The sequence below is a fragment of the Carettochelys insculpta genome, chromosome 14, assembly GCF_033958435.1.
Source record: "Carettochelys insculpta isolate YL-2023 chromosome 14, ASM3395843v1, whole genome shotgun sequence".
Classification (NCBI taxonomy): Eukaryota; Metazoa; Chordata; order Testudines; family Carettochelyidae; genus Carettochelys; species Carettochelys insculpta.
Genome location: NC_134150.1, coordinates 40,511,841 through 40,531,880, shown reverse-complemented (window position 1 = coordinate 40,531,880; position 20,040 = coordinate 40,511,841). Strand labels below are relative to the sequence as shown.

The following is a 20,040-nucleotide window of genomic DNA, read 5'->3' as shown; positions in this document are numbered from 1 at the left end:
GACACTTCAGGATATGCTAATGAGACGTAGCGATGAATATGCAGGCACTGCATATTCATCGCTGCGTCTCATTAGCATATCCCAAAGTTTCTCATTAGCATATCCCAAAGTTTCTCATTAGCATATCCCAAAATTTCTCATTAGCATCCCCCTTTGGAAAGGCGGGTGCTAGTGTAGACAGCGTCTTTAAGAAAAATGTGGATAAACTGGAGAAAGCCCAGAAAAGAGGAAAAATGTCAAAATGTTTAGAAAACTTGACCTATAGAGAAAGGTTAAAAATACTGGGCATGTTTTAGTCTTGAGAAAAGAAGATTGTTATCCAGGTCCCTCTCAATCTTTAAACATGATACAAACCATTATAAAGAGTATGCTGATCAACTGTTTTCTATGTCCAGTGAAGATAAAACAAGAAATAATGGGTTTATTGTGCAGCAAAGGAGATTAAACAAGATACTCGGAAAAACTTTTTAAGGATAGACAAACATCTGTTCGGGATGGTCTGGGCAAGTGTGTCTCAAGCTTTTTTATATGTAACCCAGTACCTACAATTTTTAGAGAGACAACTTTTTCTACCTTTGCAACACATTTGTTTAAACCAGTTAATCGTAACAAGTTCATTGTTAGAATTTGCCCACAGGCAATAAACTTGCCATCATACTTATGAATGCACAAAAAGGATAAATAAAAAATATTAGATTAACATAAAATAAGTCCAATATTTTTAATTCATAAAATGTTTAAGAAACACTGAGTTAAAGTACCCTCTGGACTAGCACTACGTACCCCTGGATGAGAACCACTGGTCTAGATATGGCTGATTTTCTCTCAGTGGAGGATTCTTTTGTGATCCTTCCCAACAGAATAATTCTATTATTTCTGTGGGATCTGTAGTCTACTTTTGAGAAATAAATTTTAAACCTTCTTAAGATCTATAGTCAACTGTGAATTCCCTCAAGTTGCTGATGTAAAGCCACATTTATGCAAAATAACTTCAAGAATGTTTCAGATCCTTTACATATATGCAGTATTTTATAGCAAATGAACTCCAAAACTATAAGATAACCAGTAGTTCATAAGTTACGTTTGTATACATCTCTCACCTTTATTTTTAAACTTTATCAAAGAAGTGGTGTACCAATATGTTTTTGTGATTACTCTGTTTCTAGATTTTCTGGAATCTGTGATAACCTCACTGCAGTGCCCGTTGGGAGTTGCCCGAGTTTAAGCATTCCCTGCCCCACATTAGAAACGCCCCTCAACACCTAACTTCTTTCCAGACCCATACCCCAAATCCCTGGCCCAAGTCGAAACACCCTCCAGTACCCTAGCTGCCTCCCAGCCTCTGCAACTACCCAAATTCCAGCTCCCTGCCCCCAGCCCAGAGCCCCTTCCTGCACCCAAAACCACTCATCTTCAACCCCACCCCAGAGTCCACCCTCCATCTAGAACCCTCATCCCCTCCTTTACCTCAACTTCTTGCCCCAGCCCCAAACTCCTCATGCACCTTAATCCCTCATTTCGGTCCCCATCCTGTGCCTCCATGCCCCCGCAGGGTAAAGCCAAGAGCAACAGCTCACCCCACTGCAGAAGGTGGAGCCCTGAGCCACTGCACCACCTCATGGGGCTCTATGTGGCCTGCAATTGATTTTTTAATATGGGTCGGTGGCCTGTGATAGAAAATGGTTCCCCAGCTCTGACACAGACCCACTATCTCCAGTGGAGCCATATATAAACTGAGACCAATGACTAATACCTAATACTGACATTTTCGTTTACTGAACAAACTCTCACTAATCAGAAGTCACAATAATGCTTTTTGGAGATGATTTCAGTCTGCTATCAGTTTGGTACAATGCAAAGAATTTCATCATGTAAAGAAAGAAATATTAAATACCAAGTACACAACTATCGTTTATAATTGTTGGATAGCAATTTAATTTGGAGGAAAGCCTGAGAAAGGTGTGCAACAAGGAAAAAAATTATTCTAGGCAATATTTAACCCTAATTTTTTGTGCAAAGCTACTTCTGTACAAAGAAGAGAGAGAGTGTGGGTGAGAGGATATATTACTCTATTTTTAGGATTATATGCAAAAATGTTAAAAAAGAAAAACTGGTCTACTATTAGCAAAATGTAAGCCATGTTGATAAAGTTACTGGAACATATACTAGCAACACATAAAGCAAGCAGTCCTGTAGCTCCTTAGAGACTAACAAATTTATTAGGTCATGAGCTTTTGTGAATAAGAACCTATTCTTCAAATTAAACAGGCCTGCTCCTTATTTGTGAAGCTACAGAGTAACGTTGCCACCCCCAAAGACTCTAATATTAGCAAATTCATTTTTAAAGGCAGAAGATGAATTCTCTGAGAAATTTTTGTGCCACCTTGCATTTGCAGAAAAAGTCCAATAATTATTTTTATCCCCTCTTTAGGAAGTAACATTTCACTGCTTTTCCTTGTGTCACTGCTACCCCCTACTGTACCTGGATGAACTGGGTTCAAGTCTTCCACTGCAATCTGAACCACATCTGCCAAATCCTGTTCTGACATCATTCAGAATCAGGCAACAAAATTCGCTCAAATACCACGGAAGGCCCCAAACTCACACTCTTAAGAAGTCTGCCACTTCATGCAACCCTGAAAAACAGCAGCAAAAAAGAATGTTAACAGAGTAAATTCTTTGTGTTCTTTAAAAAGGGGCTGTGATTTAGAAGATTGATTGTGAGAATCAGAGACTTTCACCATTAGCTTACTGGCTCAAATCCAGATTGGCTTGGTTCTGGCCACTTAAATCAACGTTCAGTGATCTTGGAAAATAAGTAAGACAAATGTTGGCCAAGTTCCTAGACGACTGGTGTCCACATCATAGAAACTACTATATGAACTACAATTAATTGCCACTTTGTTTAGCAGCTTCTCCAGAGAACCAACACACAAACACACCTATCACTTTTGAGTTGGTCTGATCTCAACCTGTGAGGAAGACATGCACTATTCCTGTATATGTGTTATGAATAAAGACACTCACTTGACTCCCCAGTTGGGCACTTCAGTGCCATTTACCAGCATTAAATACACAATGTTTGTGTTTTCTTTTAAATGTAATTTGTTTAATATTCAATCATTTAAAAAACGGTATCAATGCTTCCATATGCATGTACAGAAAGAAATAAAACATGACACTTTGGCCAATTAACTAAGGGAATAACATTCCTAAATGGTAGCATCTTTACATTTTCTATTTTAAAATGGGTAAAATTATTTAATATTTATATTGCAATACTATCTAAAGATCCAAACCACGATTGCTCTCCCACAGTACAAACATATGTGACATTCCTGTGAGAGCTGTTAAAATTTTGGTTAACATACATAGCAAGATTAGGGACTTTCTGTTGTTAATTAAAACAAAATTTGAATAAAAAGTTTTAATTTTTTCCCTCCTTGGTTCCAACCTCTGTCTCATGTTTCTACAGCTCAGCTCTGATGAAGCTTAATTCTCTTTCCACAGCATGGTCTTGATTCTAGAGCCATGCATTTCTCTGCCCTGCTCCTGCAGAATTCTCCGTCAAAGGACTTTAGTTATCATATTAGAGAAAATCTTCAGTTTCTAAAGTTGAATGAAAATCATAGGAACAATCCACATCTGTATTTCCCCCACAGTTACAGAAGGATGGAAAGTGTGTGCCAGGAGACCAAGTTGTTTAATCTCTGGAGCAAAGAATACTCGCAGGATAATTTGAGGCATACCAATGGAAACGGTAATTTATCCCTTAACCTTGACAGTGAATCAAATCCAACTGTGCATAAATATTTTCCTCTTTCTTTCTTCCACTTCAACACCCAAAAGCAATTAAACCAGGCAGGTGGAGTGCTATTTTGAAAAAATATAATAGAGAGTTACGAAAGACTTCTGTGATTGGCCTCTGCAGCAGCCACTCTTTAGAAGTCTATCTTTTGAATGAGGACACCACACCGTATCACAGTTGTTTATTCAAAATAACGTTGCTGCCAGTGTTGACTCATTTGAAATTCTGACCATGATGAAAACTGTTAGGATTGCATAGACTAGGGCAAGGTGCCCAAGAAACTTGGCAATAGGTTAGTGCATGTGGTTGCCATTTTGGCAAGTTAAATTTGTCATTTCTCAGAAGTCCTGGGAACAGGCCAGTCTTAACACAATAAAACAGCTGTGCTAAAATACTATTTCATAATGTCACTAACTACAAGTACTATTCATGGATGCATCTTTCAACCTACAAATTAGAAGACAGAAACTCTGTCAAATCTTGATTTTAAAAAGATTTTAAACTGTTTTAAAAGTTTTTTATTTAAAAAAAATTATTTACAACATTAGACTGCAGTTATTCTTCACGTTTCATTTTAGCCTTGCCCAGCTGCGCTGTTCTACTTAAGAATACAATTTAGGCCAACATACATGCAGACATTTTTCCCTTCCAAAATCCATTTGTTATAACAAACCTAATTAAAATTAGTTAAGCCCTCCCTTAGCACAAGTGAAAAAGAATTTCCCATTTTAACCACCTTTCTCCAATTACAGTCGTGTGTGTCATATTCTGGTCAAATACTGGCATACATTTTTAAAAAATCCAGGCAAAAGCTCCCAGTTTATCTTACCTTGGACATGTCTTTTAGCAGTAAATGAATACAAAGGGTTAAAACAGCCAAGATACATTAATTAATAAAATGACAGATATATGGTAATGCTTCTTCATAATATTATTAATTTTCATTTTTTAAACATTTTCAATAAATCAGACACTTCATATAGGCAACCGGACAAGATCAGGATGAAACATAGTATTTTACAAAAAAGAATCTGCCATTTCTGCATTCTTACCAGACACAGCACAACACAATGCATGTTCACTTTCACCATCTGAATCAGATTCTTAAACCTAGGACTGAGTGCAGTAGCTATCTTCAGAAATCTCATTGCCTTGTGCTACTTTGGACCATTGTCAAGAAGAACCTGTGATCCATGGATGCATGTTCTCTGGAATGGCAGTTGAAGCAGGAAGAGACATATGAATCCTTAAGTACATCTGGCATGAAGTAGGACTGAGTGGACTTCTAGGCTCTAAAGTTTTACACTTTTTTATTTTTGAATGTTATTTCTGTATGTAAGTCTACATTTGTAAGTTCAACATTCATGACAAAGAGATTGCACTATAGTACTTGTAATCGGGGAATAGAAAAAATACTATTTCTTTTGTTTAACAAAAATATTTCTAATAAAAAATAAATATACGTGAGCACTGTACACTTTTCATTGTGTGGTAATTTAAATCTGAAAATGTAGAAAACATCCAAACTATCTAAATAAAAAGTATTCTATTATTGTTTAACAGCATGATTAATCACGAGATTAATATTTAATCACTTGATAGCCTTACTAAGTTATCAGTGAACAGAAATTTTCTACACAATTTTCCTCGAAAAGCATTTACTAACTTTTCCAAAGAAAACATTTTCAATTGCATTTATTTTTAAATGTTGTTTTCCCAACATTTCTTTGGACTCATTGAATTGAAAAATCAGCCTTCACAAACTGCAAATGTCATAAACATTCCTTAATATCCTAATCTGTGGCATTTTTAGAAATGTTAAAAAATACATAAAGAGAGAAGTGATTCCCCTTATTCAGAACAAATTTTGAGCTACACAAAGAACAGTGAACAGAAGGTTAAAGCCAGATTAGCTGATCCAATAGTTCCTTTTGGCCTTAAAAATCTACAAACTACTCAGATGTACCAGCTACCTATTTCCCATCACCAGCTGTCCTCCATTTATCATCTGGTAAGCCAAGAAAATAGCAGAGAATTAAGGTCAATAACAGGATGGTGAAAGATGACTACAGTGGCATGAGGATAAGTGGGGCTCTGGAGAGGTGTGGTTTAGCAGAAACTTGCAAGTGGCTTAGAATTTTGTGACTGTATGGGGCCTGGAGCAGGGGAAGGAAACGTACTGGCTCTTCCCCAATACACGGGCACGTAGAAGAGTCCCAACAGTACTATTGCTTAATTGGGTTGAGGGTGTCAAAACAATGACAACCAAAATGAGAAGACTTACCATCATGATGAGAAAAGTGCCTGAGCAGGCCTGTAAGGAGTAGCATAACAGCCAAGCCCAGAAGGATATACTACCCATATCCAACCATCTTCTCTACATTTTGCCAAAGAATTCATGTGTGACATCTGCCAAAAAGCTAAGAACTAGGAAACAACTTTAGAACTACGTGGCACGTAAGAAATTATGTCCTAAACCTGTTGGGAGTGAAACCTATCACCTCAGAAGAGTGAGTCTAAGCACTGATCCAATCATCATAAGGATATTGAACATCCACAGAGATAGCCTATGTTTACCATCTGGATTAGATGCACGTTGGAGGTTTATAAAAACAAACCAACCCCAGAACAGTTCTGGGAGGAAGCCACAACAATAGCTTGTGGCTATATAAAAGGAGAAGAAATGGCCCAAATGGTTGTCCATTACACAGGAATAACATTACACATGGGGGGAGTTTTCTCATGAACAGTGGGCCACAGCTCCTGGGGTGAGCACTGCAAGAATCAGGGCATGAGAAATACATTATCAGGCAGGAAAGTAACAAAAGTATTGGTTAAATACTGTGTTATGCTTTTCTTGTAACTATACCTTTATGTTTCCATACCCTTAAACTTTATTTGAATCTTGGTCTCAAGCTCTGTTAAATGACTTTCTATTTGTCTGTCTTTGTCTTACCAAGAAAAGAGCAAAACTCAGATGAACCCAATCAACTAAGGTACACTATTTCCACAAGTAAGCAGATTGGTGTCCTCTGAGAGGAGCCTGGTATTTAAGTGCAACAAAGTAAAGCATGTAAATTGCTAACCTGTGGAGTGAAAGAGCCCAGAGCAGAGCACATGTGCAGTCAAAAGCCACTTGCTGAAGAGAGTTTCCTCCGGTGGGCACACTCAGGGCTCCCTCCTGCTGTAAGTAGGTGATAATGAATTATCCCCATTTATTGTGGCAACACAAAAAAAAAGTGTTACAGACCAGAGCCTCACTCACCTGTTTCTTGTCCCATCCTCCTCTGAGGTATTTTCTTATACTTTCTATCACAGTCCAACATTCTCATGTTTCCTCTATAGCTTCTCTCAACACCCACATTCTAGCTCCATTCCCCCACTCACAATCCAGATCTTTCATGATTCATAATGTCACATCCCTGCTCCCCACCAGGCTTCCTACTCTTCTACCACATTCAGCTTTTAAACACTGACACATATCAGTATTGATTCTTTCCAGAGGCCAAGATAGATTGTGATCAGTTTTGATTTCCTCTAGAATTTGTACCTGGACTTTGCCAGCCATGCAAAGAAAAAAGAAAAGAAAAAAGAAAAGAGAACGGACGGGGGCAGGTATTTCTCCCACAATATATCTGCTTCAAACAAACAAAACAGTACACATGCCAAAAAAGCAGTCCTGTAGCACTTTAACATGATTTATTAGGTGACGAGGTTTCGGGGGACAGACACACTTCTTCAGATCTGGAAAAAACTGATAAATGAAAACTGAGATGAAGAGAATATAATAGAAAGATAGGGAAAAAAATGAAATAAAAACTGACAGATCAGCTTCATAGGACAGAAGCTGGGGGGAAGAGAAGGAAGAAAATTACTCAGTGCAAGTGTCTATTAAGTTAAGTGGGCTGCCTGAGATCACTACAAATATCAAAAGATAGGGAAGCTGTCTTTGTAATGTGTAAGATAATTGATATGGTTGTTGAGACCAAGGTGTAAAGTATCAAATTTGAGAATTAATTCCAATATAGATGTCTCCCTTTGCAATCTGGTGTTAAAGTGTCTTTGTTTTAGAATGCAGGCTTTCAGGTCTTGAACACTATGGCCTGCTCAATTGACATTTTCACTGAGAGATTTATGTGTATTCCGATTCCTAATGTCTGAGTTGTGTTCATTCATTCTTTGGCAAAATGAATGTCCAGTTTGTCCAATATACATCGCAGAGAGGCATTGCTGGCACATGATGGCATGTATTACATTGACGGCAGTACGGGAATATGAACCCCTGATCATGTAACTGACTTGATTAGGTCCAGTGATGCCGTCTCCAGTGTTAATACATGGACAGAGTTGGTAACCGGATTTGTTGCAGGGAAAAGTTCCAGGATTAGTATTTCTGTGGTATGGCATGGTTGCTAGTGAGAATTTTCCTGAGGTTAGGTGGGTTTCTGTAGGAAAGGACAGGTCTCTCACCCAGGGCTTGTGAAAGTGTAGCATATTCCAGTATAGGTTGCCGACTGTTGATAATGCGTTGGAGGGGTTTGAGTTGGGACTCCAGGTGATGACAACTGATGTTCTGTTTTTAACCTTGGGCCTGTCTAGATGTAGCTGGTTTCTGGGTATTCATCTGGCTCTGTCAACCTGTTTTTTTTTTTTACTTCTCACAGTGGGTAATTAAGTTTTACAAATGCCTGGTAGAGACCTTGAAGTTTTTGGTCTCTGTCAGTAGAATTAGAGCAGATGCGGTTCTATTTAAGTGCTTTAACTATACAGGATGGATTGTGTGATGTATCCTGGATGGAAGCTGGAGGCATGTAGGTAAGAGTAGTCTTACGGTCCGTACCCAGTACTGTCTCTGTGACAGTACATGAGTACTTTGCAACTGTATATTACTACTAATTAGCAGAACTTCCTGACCTAATGATCACTTTATAAATTACAGGTGCTATTACATTAACCTCACCCATCTGTACTTGTAGTAGCACTTGGAACACCACAAATGAGTCAGTGAATTGATTAAACTTTGCCTTCATGTATACCAAGAAAAGAAACTTTCCAAAATTTGGGAAAGTGTTCCTAGATTCTGAGAGAGAAATAACAGACTACATTATATTCTGATGACAAATTCTTTTAAATTCTCTGAAGATTAATATAGCTTCATTTACCAAAATTTCAGAAAATAATTTCACTTCAACTCAGTTACAAGTTTAATTTAGAGACTGAACTGTGTTTACTATCCTGTAGTCTTTGAAAAATCAAAAGGCAGAGAAGGATGTTAAACAGTACATGGTGGTGTTGTGACAAAGTTAAGTGATTCAGGACCTGACTGTCTTCTGACATACAGTAATACCCCAAACTGTTATCTTGTCAGATCTCATAGGCAAAAACTGACAGCCCTTGCTATGGGAGACTTCTAGTCAAAAATAGAGGGTAGTGCAGCAAACAGTGCTCAGAAATGTGTGCATCGGAGCTTCTCCTCTTGATCCTATATACCTTTTATTCCTTGTCAACCATCCCACCTCTAACCTGAGCATTCACTTCTTCCTAATGTTAATCTTCTCACCTACCAATCACTGTAAAACATACAATGTATGGCAATGTAAACTTTTAATTTTGTTTTAATTTTTCCTGGTAGGTTTGAGCAAAATCCAGTCACACATTTTTAGACTAGTGAAGTAGAAAGAAACATCTCCGGACAGTGCTGTGGTGCAAGTTCTCAAATGCAGGTCCATTCCTCTGTGTGCTTCCATTCAGTCTTCCTGCTGTTGCTTTTCTAATCATTACCTGATGGTCCACAGACAAATGTATTATGACCCCTGTTTACAGACTTCCATGAGCTTGTGATTGCTGGGATGGTTGTCAATGATTTAAAATTATGTATGATGTAAGTGTTAAAGTAAGCTGAGAGATGAGGTACATAGAATAATGGTTGCTTGAGCACAACTGTACATTTTACTTAGTTAATTCTAGAACAATAACCATTACACATAAGATTAAAGTAAGGCTTCCCTGAACCAAGTGAAAAGAGTTACAACGATTTCTTTTAGTTCAGACTTTGTCTCAGTTTCTCACCTTATGTTAGGACTGCTTGGATGTATTCCACCTGGGTCTAAATTTTAAGACCATTCGGAAATCACAGTGTAGAATGGGGCTATCACTCATCAATATTTCATGTGGGTCACATTGCATTTTATCTGAACTTTAAGACAGTGATAATATTGATCTGTGCACTTTCTATAGCGCTTGAGTCTGAGGTCCATTTCTTTCTTCCATTAAAACTCTGGAAGTTGTAATTAACTGTGGTGCTAAAGATTATTGCCCCTTGTTTAAATGAGAAAAAAGTTGTAGGATGCTGTCCATGGCAGTTTCTCCATTCTGAAGACTCCTCGGCACCTCCACCCCCAATCTCATTGGCGTTGGCCTAACCCATTCTGTATATTGTAACCTTGATTCACATTGCAAAATCAGTCTGTTATTCTGGGATGTGGGGCTTTTAAATAGGGTTGAGAGTGGGTGAAAAAGATGTCAATCATAGCACAGAGATGTTTTTCCATCTAAGGGGTTTGGAATAATGTAAAAATGACCATATAGTCTCAGACCAAAGCTGTCTTCTGATGGTGGCCAATGCCAGGTGCCCCAGAGGAAATGAACAGGGAATGAAGTGATCCATCTCCCATTGCTTCTTGAGGGCCCTTACCAACTCTTATGTTCTGTACAGAACCAAGTATGGTTAACAATTGATACTAATGAAGCCAATATTTGAAGTATTTTTACTTTCCAGGTGCCAATACTTCATTTCTTTTTCAACTTAATGGACTATTTAAGATTTTGGGACAAGGGGAAAAGGAGGGGAGGGAAGAGGGGATGGTTGATGGCAAACATAAACAACAATTTAGGGGCTTTCTTGACATTTATGCCTATACAGCTGATATTCTCATGTGAAACTGACTACAAAGAACAGGACATTTCTGGACGACAGTAGGTCAATATTTCCTAGCATATTACCACTTCCATGACTTACTGGGCTCTTAGTAGACATTTAGGTGTAAATTACTGCTAAATGACAGCATAAAACACTGAGAGCAAGGGCTGGTGGCTATAAAGAAACTTTATGGGACCACCGGAAATTTGACCACAGGATAAGTGGTCATCCAGCTAACTAACATCATGCTAGATTACAGAGTTTGCTGGACAAGAGAGTTCCAGATTAGAGAAGTTCCACCCGTACCATGAAAATGGCAGCTGACATAGCTGTTTATAAATTGCAGGGAGTGCAGCTTTGAAGGTGTAGTAGTGCAAATATTTTTCACAATGGCTAGCAGATATCAAGTAAATATTTCAAATCTTGGTTTGAAAAAGTAATGACAACATTACATTGAAGGCATAGGCCCTACTCCTGCAAAACAAACATATGTTTAAATTTACATATATAAACTACCCTTTTGAACTGACTGGGTTTACACAGAGGCATCAAATCATAGGTAAGAAGAGACCTCAGGAGGTCATCAAGTTCAACCCCCTGCTGAAAGCAGGGCCAAGCCTAACATTAAGTGCGCACATAAATGTTTGCAGACGCAGTCTGAAACAGTTGGCTTCTGGATCATATTAAATAAATGTGATGCGCATCTTCACAATTGCTCATCCCCTTTGGCAAGTTGCTGTTATGTACACAATATTTGCCTAAGATAGGGCTGGGCAGAAGAGCAGCAGTTCACCTGGGTTAGTCCCTGGCGTGCCTCTATAGACACAGGCAACTGCAGCTCCCATTGGCCACAGATTGCTGTTCCCTGCTAGGAAAGCTGCAGGAAGTGGCGCAAACCAGGACACTGCTCCCCTATTGGCCAGGAATACCAATCTACAGCCAACAGTTGTAGTCACCCGTACCTGCAGAGGTGCAGGTAAATACAGCAGCGGTGGCCCACCAGGAGCTAATCCGGAGGAAAAGGATCCAGTCCGTGAACCAGTAATCGCCCACCCCATTCTAAGAGTATATCTACGCTACCAGAGCTACAACTGCAGCTGTATCCAAGTAATCCAAATGCTAGCTTCTGCTACAGAAGGGGTTTTTCCATCATTATAATTAATCCCCTCCCAAAAAAGGCAGCAGCTAAATAACAAGGACAGTTAAGTTCTAAGGGCCTGTGGTGCGGGGTAAAGGAATAGTCCTGTTCTGGGGCCTGACTCCAGCAAAGTTCAGGACTAGATCTCTCCCCCACCTCTTCCTGCTGCAACAGTGCATCCCCCAGTCCACCTGTCACCCTGGGGCAACTTAAAGTAGCTGCGGGGGTGGGTCCCCCACTGCCAGCAGCAGAAAAAAGCTAGAGTAGCTTCCTCCCTGTTTACTCCACATGGCTGATAGCACGTCTCTATGGCCCATGGAATGGGGGAAATGTCTCCACGCACTGCCCCTGTCCCAAGGACCCTTATAGTCAATGGGAGCTGTGGGAATGGTGCCCGTGGGCAGTAGCACACAGAGACCCCCCACCCTGCCCCCACCTAGGAACTCCTGACTTGGGGTGGGGGGAGTGCCCAAGGTAAATGCTACATACTCCCATCTCCTCTCTCCTTGGACTCTCTGCCAGAGCCTGAACCTCTACTGCCTTTCCTCAGCCCTCCCAAACTCCCTTCTGCCACCTACTCATCCCTGCCATTTTGAGCACCCAGACTCCATCCCAGAGCCTGCACCCACGACCCCCTCCCACATGCACATTCCCTCTAAGAGCCTGACCCCTCATCTCTTCCTGCACCCAAATTCCCTCCCAGAGCCAATATCCCTCCCTGGGAGTTCTGGTCACCACTAAAATTTCTGCAAACCTCACACCCCTGCTAGGTAGATAGATTTATTCTTCCATCAACCTAGCAATGTCTGCTCTGGGCCGTGGATCAGCTTAACTGTCTCTTCTCAGGTACTTCAGTTGTTCACATTCCTGAGCAATTTGGCTAGGTCAACCTAATTTTTGGGTGCTGATCAGGCATTCAAAGAAGTCTACACCAGAAGGTTAGGTCAACCTACCTGGGACACTCAGGGATGTGAAAAAATCCATATCTTTGAAAGGTTTAGTTAAGCCAGAGTAAGCCGTTTCTATAGAAAACCTACCTCTCGACAACGATAGCTATCATGCCATGGAGAGGTGGATTTTCTACAAGAAAGGAGAACCCCCGCCTTTCAGTGTACAAATATCTACAGTACAAAGCTTCAGCTGTGGATCTGCAGTATTTCTAAGGTAGACCAAGAGATAGGTATGTGCAGAACAGCATTAGCCTAAAGCTGTGTCTATATATATGGACACTAATGCATTGCACCTGTAGCACAGTAGCACAGGAACTTGCTACCATGACACAATGGCCTTTCCTATCACAGTAGTTAATCCACCCTCTGAGAGACAGTTGCGGGGGGGGGGGGGGGGGTCAAAAGAATTCATCCATCAACATAGCAGTGTTTACACCACAGCATAGGTCAACTTGACTTTTTCCCTCATGGGTGTGAATTTTTCACAGCCCAGAGTGGCATAGCTAGATCCACCTAAGCTTTAGCTTTAAACCACACCTCAGTTAGTCCAAGATTATGCATTCATTGAGGTGCCATAGCCAGTACCCAATACCTAATTACCCTGGCTTTTAATTAACTTCAGGCATAGATTTCACTTGTGATCTATAGCGAATCAGGACTGGTCTAAACTACAACTTACATTGTCATAACTACATCTCTCAGGGGCCTGAAAAATCCAGAGCCTGAGTTTGCACACTTAAAATCCTTCAGCTGCACCGCTGTCTGTGCTGCTGTAGCAATTCAATGTAGATGCTCTCCTATCACTACAGAGAGTTTCTCCCATTGCTGTAGTCAATCCATCTCCTCAGGAGGAAGTAGCTAGGATGATGGCAGAATTCTTCTAGACCTAGCATGGACTACATAGGGAGTTAGGCTAGCATCATCTCTCAGAAACGTGGATTTTTCACGTCTCTGATGATGTAACTATGCTAATGTAAGTTTTCAATACTGACCAGCCCTAAAAAGCTGGATCTCTGCACATTACTTATCGCTCTTCCTGGACTTATTAGTATGTACAGAATGTGATCTGTGATATGTATTGCTTCCGTACAAGGTAGAGAATCTTTCCTAATTTTCAGGAAACTGGTCTAGACAAATATCAGAGCTGTAATCGTATTAGTCATGTGCACCTTATGGGGGCAAAGACCCACTTTGTCAGCTGCATTGGAATGCAGCTGATGAAGCCAGTCTTTGCCCACAAAAGCTTATGCTCCAAAAATGCTAGTCTATAAGGTATCACAGGACTTCTGGCACGTTTTTTTTTGTTTTTTGGGGTTTTTTTGTCTAGACAAAGATATTAATCCAGATGGACACCTCCTGGACCAATTTCAGTATATTTTGTCTTCCATTTAATGAACACTGAACAATATTTTCTGTGTGAAGGCACATCCTGGGCTACAACTTTGGTTGCCATTACGAGTTCACATGTAGACTATGAAAAATAAAAGATGTTAAAGTAGGCTACAGATCAGCAATATTACTTTGGTGATGTTTTAGAAAAGTAGGTGGTGGCATATACCACCTGGGGAGTGGGGGGTAGATTCACCATACTTGAAGTTTTGACCCAGTGAAGTAATCACATATGCAAAAAAAAAAAAAAGGTTCATGAGAAAAGAAACAATCTAATACTTTAAAAACAAGTGCTATTTAATTCATCTGCTAATCAGAAATGTGTTTGTGAATGACGATCCAACAATAACCTGACTGCAAGAGTCAGCCTGGGCAAATTTTAATTCAGTGACCTAAGCTCTTTAAACTACCTCTATAAACTAAATAACACAAAGAAACTGCTAGCATGGTACAGAAGATAGTCAGTCACCTCTTCAGAATAACGACATGTATGTAGTGATGTTGGCAGAACAGGTGCAAGCTCATGCCAAAGGCCCCAGGTAGTACTGAATATTGACAAGTGCACAGCTGAAAAGTGATACTGACTCAGCTGTGTGTTAGTATTGTTAAAATAGACAGAGTTAAAAAAGTGAGTCCAGTGTTAAAATTTTATGAAATGCGTGTAGGATCTTATTTTATCTGTATAACCATGTTATATGGTAACATTTAAATCTTTGCTCTGTAACCATAAAAATATTTGCTAAGACTAAATTCCCACCATCAGTGGAGAAGCATTACCAAGTGTGAAATGCTAACTAACCACGAGATGTCATATTCTCATCACCAACAAAAGGCCTACAGCTGCAGCATCTAATACGTGTACCACTCGCCACATGTGGCAAACAGGACACTGCAGTGTGGCGAATCCAGCTCTGGAGCCACATGCAGCTCCTGAAGCTTTTAAATGTGGCTCCTCAGAGCCACACACATGGAGTGCCGTCCACCTGCTCCACATACATGCCCCACCATTTGGTTGGACAAGCAAATGGCTGCACCACCTCCTGTAGCTCCGGTGTGGGCCCCTGTGCAGTGAGTTGTCAGCATTCAGTTAGGGCTGGGGGTGCCTGTCTCTGGGGGGAGGAGGAGGGCATTGTTAAAGTGTGGGGGGGAGCCACTGGGGGTGCCTGGCTCTGGGGATAGGGGGGCATTTATTTAAAGCAGTTGGGCAGGGGGCTGTGATGAATACAGAAGGACAAGTGTGGTGATCCTACAGAGGTTCTAGACAATTCATTATAGAACTTTAGTGGGAAAAAAATACTTGGATTGCTGCCCTCTGCCCTTCCAAGATTTAGCCCCATCACAGCCTGAATGCTGGGGGAAGGACATAAAAATCCTTGTCAATGAGGAATTGTTATTAATATGCTGCTTAGAATTCAGAGTGGGCAAAATTTCGAAGCATAAGCGAGGAACGCCCAAGCTGCTTGGTTTGGCTTAGTTCTAAAGGACATACAGAGCTTGAGTCTTACATCAGCAACTCTAACACTTTTGCACCTCATAGACTAACAGATATTTTGGAGCATAAGCTTTCACAGGTAAAGACCCGCTTCACCCACAAATATCTCTTAGTCTATAAAGGTGCCACAGGACTTCTTGCTCTTCTCGAAGATACAGACTAACACGGCTACCTCTCTGATATATAACACTTTGGAATCTAAGACTGTATCTGATTTGTGCTGGTAAATAACTCATTTTTCTTAGTTAATAAATTTTCAGTTATTATTATAGAACTAACAACAGACATTGTCTTTGGCTTGAGATCTGAAGCACAACTGATGTGGGTAAGTGTTAAGTCCTTTGGAACTAGAAGAAATTGTTTTGATTTTTGGTGTAAGGGATCATCTATCACAAGAGCAGGTGTCCAAGTGGCAAGAGTTTCTTTGGGCACTCTGATGTCGGTGGCTCCACATTAAGGATATTACAGTGCTTCAGACGTTCACATTTGTTACTGTACTTAATGAGTAAAATCTAATTACAGAACTTATAAAGAATAGGGAGATTTATGTCCTGTTCCTTGACAGTCCATCTTGAGGCTGGCACTCATGTTTATGAGCTGCTTTAGACAGCTTATACAGTACAAATCTATACCAAACTGAAGTACATGCTTTGAGGTTTACACTTCTGGATATTTTTAAATCCATTTTTGAGGAATGCAGAGAAATGCCAGATAGCGTGGGAGGCAATATTTCTTCTACTTACTAACATGTTTTCATTGAAGTCAATGAAAATCAGTTTCTATGTTCAGCGAAGGATTAATCTCCATTTCACACAGACACCACAGTTGAAACATAGTGGTCATAAGTTGTCTCAGCAGAAGGGAATCAAAAGCAATAGTGTCTTACTTATTACTATGAATACATTGTATGAATTCAAATACTATTTTGGACTGCTTTCATGAAAGGTTGGTTTCATACATTCCTGACAAAATGATGACTCATTTTAAAATATTTTAAAAACATTTTTTGGCTGAGATAATAAGTGGGAACAAGAGAGAAAGTGAGAGGACATTAATATAGTCACGCCCAAATTCTGCACTGTTATTATGCCTTACTTCTTGTAAACCAGAATATATATGGCAAAGAGGATTTGCCTGTCCATAATACCATTTTAGCTGGATGAGAGGATATACCTAATGAAACTCTGTTTAACCTAGTTTGATTCACAGTGTATATAAATAAATTATACAACAAAAGCAGTGGTGAATTTAAATTATTTTTAAAATATTTTACATGACTCTCAGTGGCTCTCAGAGCACTTTAAAAATACTAAGTTTCAAAACACAATCACCATATGAGGTAATTAGGGAACGCTAAATGATCATCTACCCAACAACGAAAGCCAGCCGTAAGCAGGGTCGAATGTAATAGCTGTTCATCAATACTATGCAGAATGAAGTAACTAAAAGAAAACTGGAAAGAAGAGCTGCCTTGTGGGTAGAGGAGACCAGAGTGAAAGTCCAGACCTAGATTCTTGGCTCTGCCACTGGATTGTTATGTGACACTACACAAATCACTTCCCATATACATGCCTCAGTTTCTCAATCTGTAAAATGGAAATGATAATTTGTGCATGGATGAAAATTACTTCAGGAGTTCAGGCATGATTATTAAACTTGCAGAATGAATTAGGTGGAAAAACAGTTCTCAGAGGTAACTTAGCCAGAACACCCAGACTAGCTTTCTTACTCTTGTGAAAAGGATCATGTCATCTTTAATGGTAAGGGATTACAAACTTTACCTCAAATTTCACTGCAAAGCCAATAACGCAAAAAAAACTTTCAAAGTTCTGTGGTAGCAGATTGAAATTAACAAGGTTGGTGAGTTTTACCCACACTAAAACAAGAAGTATTGTGGCACCTTAAGAGAATAAAATTTATTAGGTCAGGAGTTTTTATGGATAAAACCCACTTCATCAGATGAACATGAAGGGGGTGATAAGGTAGGTTCGACCCACAAAAGCTCATGACTTAATAGATTTGTTGGTCGCTAAGGCACCACAGAACTGCTTGTTATTTGTGAAGCTACTGACTAACACAGCTACCCCTCTCAGACTATTTATCTACACTTAAGACAGCTAGGAAAAAAAAAAGTAGTAGTAAAATCCTCTTCCAGGCCCACAGTACAGCCAAGACAGGATGAACCCTCAAATATCAAAATGGAGTGGGGAAAAAAAGGTTCAATCCTGCTTCCAGCAGAAGTGTATGTGTATTCCATGTATGAAAATTAGATGATTGCCAACAGGATCCAGGAACAGCACCATTTCCACAGAGGGTAGGTTAGTTGAAACTAGGTTTCTCACAAATTCAGTGTTTCTGTATCTTTTTTGTGTGCGCCCCCAATTCCTTCTTCATATCACCCTTCAACTATTGCCTCTTCTAGTAGACTTTTTTGACACCTGATGTAGATTGCGAAAAGTCACATAATTAGGTTGATCATCCGTCCCATTTTTGGCGAGATGGACCCATATTTGAGATGCCAAAAAGGCGTCCCAACTTATTTTAGAAAAGGGACTAACTGTCCCATGTTTTCTGCCTGCAGCTGTGTCTACCCCAGCCCTGCTGCTGAGATTCAGGGAACGGGTGGTGGGGTGTTGGAGAGAAGCACTGGGGCTGCCCTGTCCCTGGAGCTTTCTTGGGGCTCAGGGAAAGCAGGGGGAAGGCGCCACAGCTGCCCCGTCCTTGCTGTTTCCTTGGGGCTCCCGAGAGTGCTGGAGGCTGCTGTGGCTTAGTGAGGGAAGTTGGCTGCTGCCTCCTTCCCAGCTCCCTGGTGCTTGGAGGAGCCACTCTGGCCCCCATATCCCCCTGTCCCGTATTTGGGATAGGGAGATATGGTCGCCGTACACAGAACGCATGACTCCTGCAACCTCCCCAACAGACATGCAGTCTTACTTATGAATCACTGAGCACAGGGGGGGAAAAAAGAAAGCACACCTCTGATAACATTAAGAGACACTTTTCCAAGCAAGAGGCAGTGGTAGTTTGCAGGCAGCCAGACAGACACAGGAACTTGCTGATCTGGGGAAGTTAAACCTGCTTTCAGCATCAAAGGACAGTAGAACTTTAGACAAAAATAATGTATAGGCTGCCTGTTCTAAAATCCTATTCTCTCCTCTAATGCTTTGTCCCTATTGCTAAACAACCAATACACAACCTACATATCACCTTAGGTATTTTATGACATATCTTTGTTGCCATCTCTTGTTTTGGATATTTTGAACAAAACATTCCTATTTTATTTTGTGCTAGATTGGAATGTATTTGTATTAGTGTCTAAAAAGATGTTTTAGAGAATCCACCAAGTTCTTCATTATCTTCAAACATAATTCAGATTTCCACTACGTATGTGCTTCACTTTCAATACAAAAATAAGGATGTTGACACAAAATCTTCGTATTTTAGCATTTACAATATACAGCTTCATAAGCATAGTAACAGGTTGAATCAAATACACTAGGAAACTAAACAGACAGTATTTTTGTTTGGTTCATATGAACACAATTCCAGGTTTAATCATCTTCTTTTATGGGAACCCACAAAAGCAAGTTGTGGTGGGAAATATCAGAATTAGCCTCAGTTCAAAAGGCTCCATAGCCTACCCCCAAACATGGCAATGACATGGAAATTTCAGGGTCATGCACCTCATCATCAGCTCTTACTCTAGGACAGCTTTGCTCTAATACAGCCACATTACAAAGAAGCATCCCATATATTCCACCCCTTTCTAGAACATGAACTCTGGCTCTACAGAACCGTATACAGAGGAAGGGAAGGATAGAGTCACAGTATAAAGCTTATACTATTTCCAAAGAGAAGGGTGTAGATGAATGAAATTCTTGGGGAATGATTTGGACCAAAGGCTCTTACCATCTGGCCTTAGAAATCTACAGTTAACACCAACTGTTATAAATGTTGCAAGAGAAAAATCTACCTTGGCTCACAGATCAATTAATATTGCTTATTAGTACCTGGAAATGGATTTTTATCTACAGCTGATGAAAAGCAAATATCTGTTACAAAACAGTACAGCTGGTTCTACATTAGCAAGTTTATTCAGAAAAGCAGGCCTTTTTTTTTTTTTAAAAAAAAAGAACACGTGGAGCATCTACACACAAAATGTGCTCTTTCGATCTGAAATGGAAAGGATGTGACTCTTCTCCCAGAAGCCATCTTCCACTCCTGGCACAGGAAGAGCACCCTTTCCCGAAAGATTCCTTCAGAAAAAAGCATGGTGACGCCCCGAGGGCCTTTTTTTCCAAAAGAGCAGTCTTCATGGCACAAGTTTTCAATCCCTGACCCATTCTT

At 40.1% G+C, this 20,040-nt stretch overlaps 1 protein-coding gene across 6 annotated transcripts in view; it reads right to left on the bottom strand.

Moving 5' to 3' along the window:
* Positions 1-20,040, bottom strand: part of BANP (BTG3 associated nuclear protein) — a 225,005-nt gene that overhangs the window by 196,538 nt on the left and 8,427 nt on the right. For 2 of the 6 annotated variants that reach the window (XM_075008502.1, XM_075008503.1), the window contains exon 2: positions 2,606-2,636. The exons of 1 other annotated variant lie outside the window; for it this stretch is intronic. Coding sequence is in view for 3 of the 5 variants with exons in the window: in XM_075008501.1 (XP_074864602.1) it covers positions 2,483-2,552 (70 nt within the window). In the remaining 2 variants the exon portion in view is untranslated. Of the gene's footprint in view, positions 1-2,482; positions 2,870-6,894; positions 6,993-20,040 lie in introns of those variants that run through there. 3 more of the 6 variants (XM_075008501.1, XM_075008499.1, XM_075008500.1) reach the window with 3 other exon arrangements.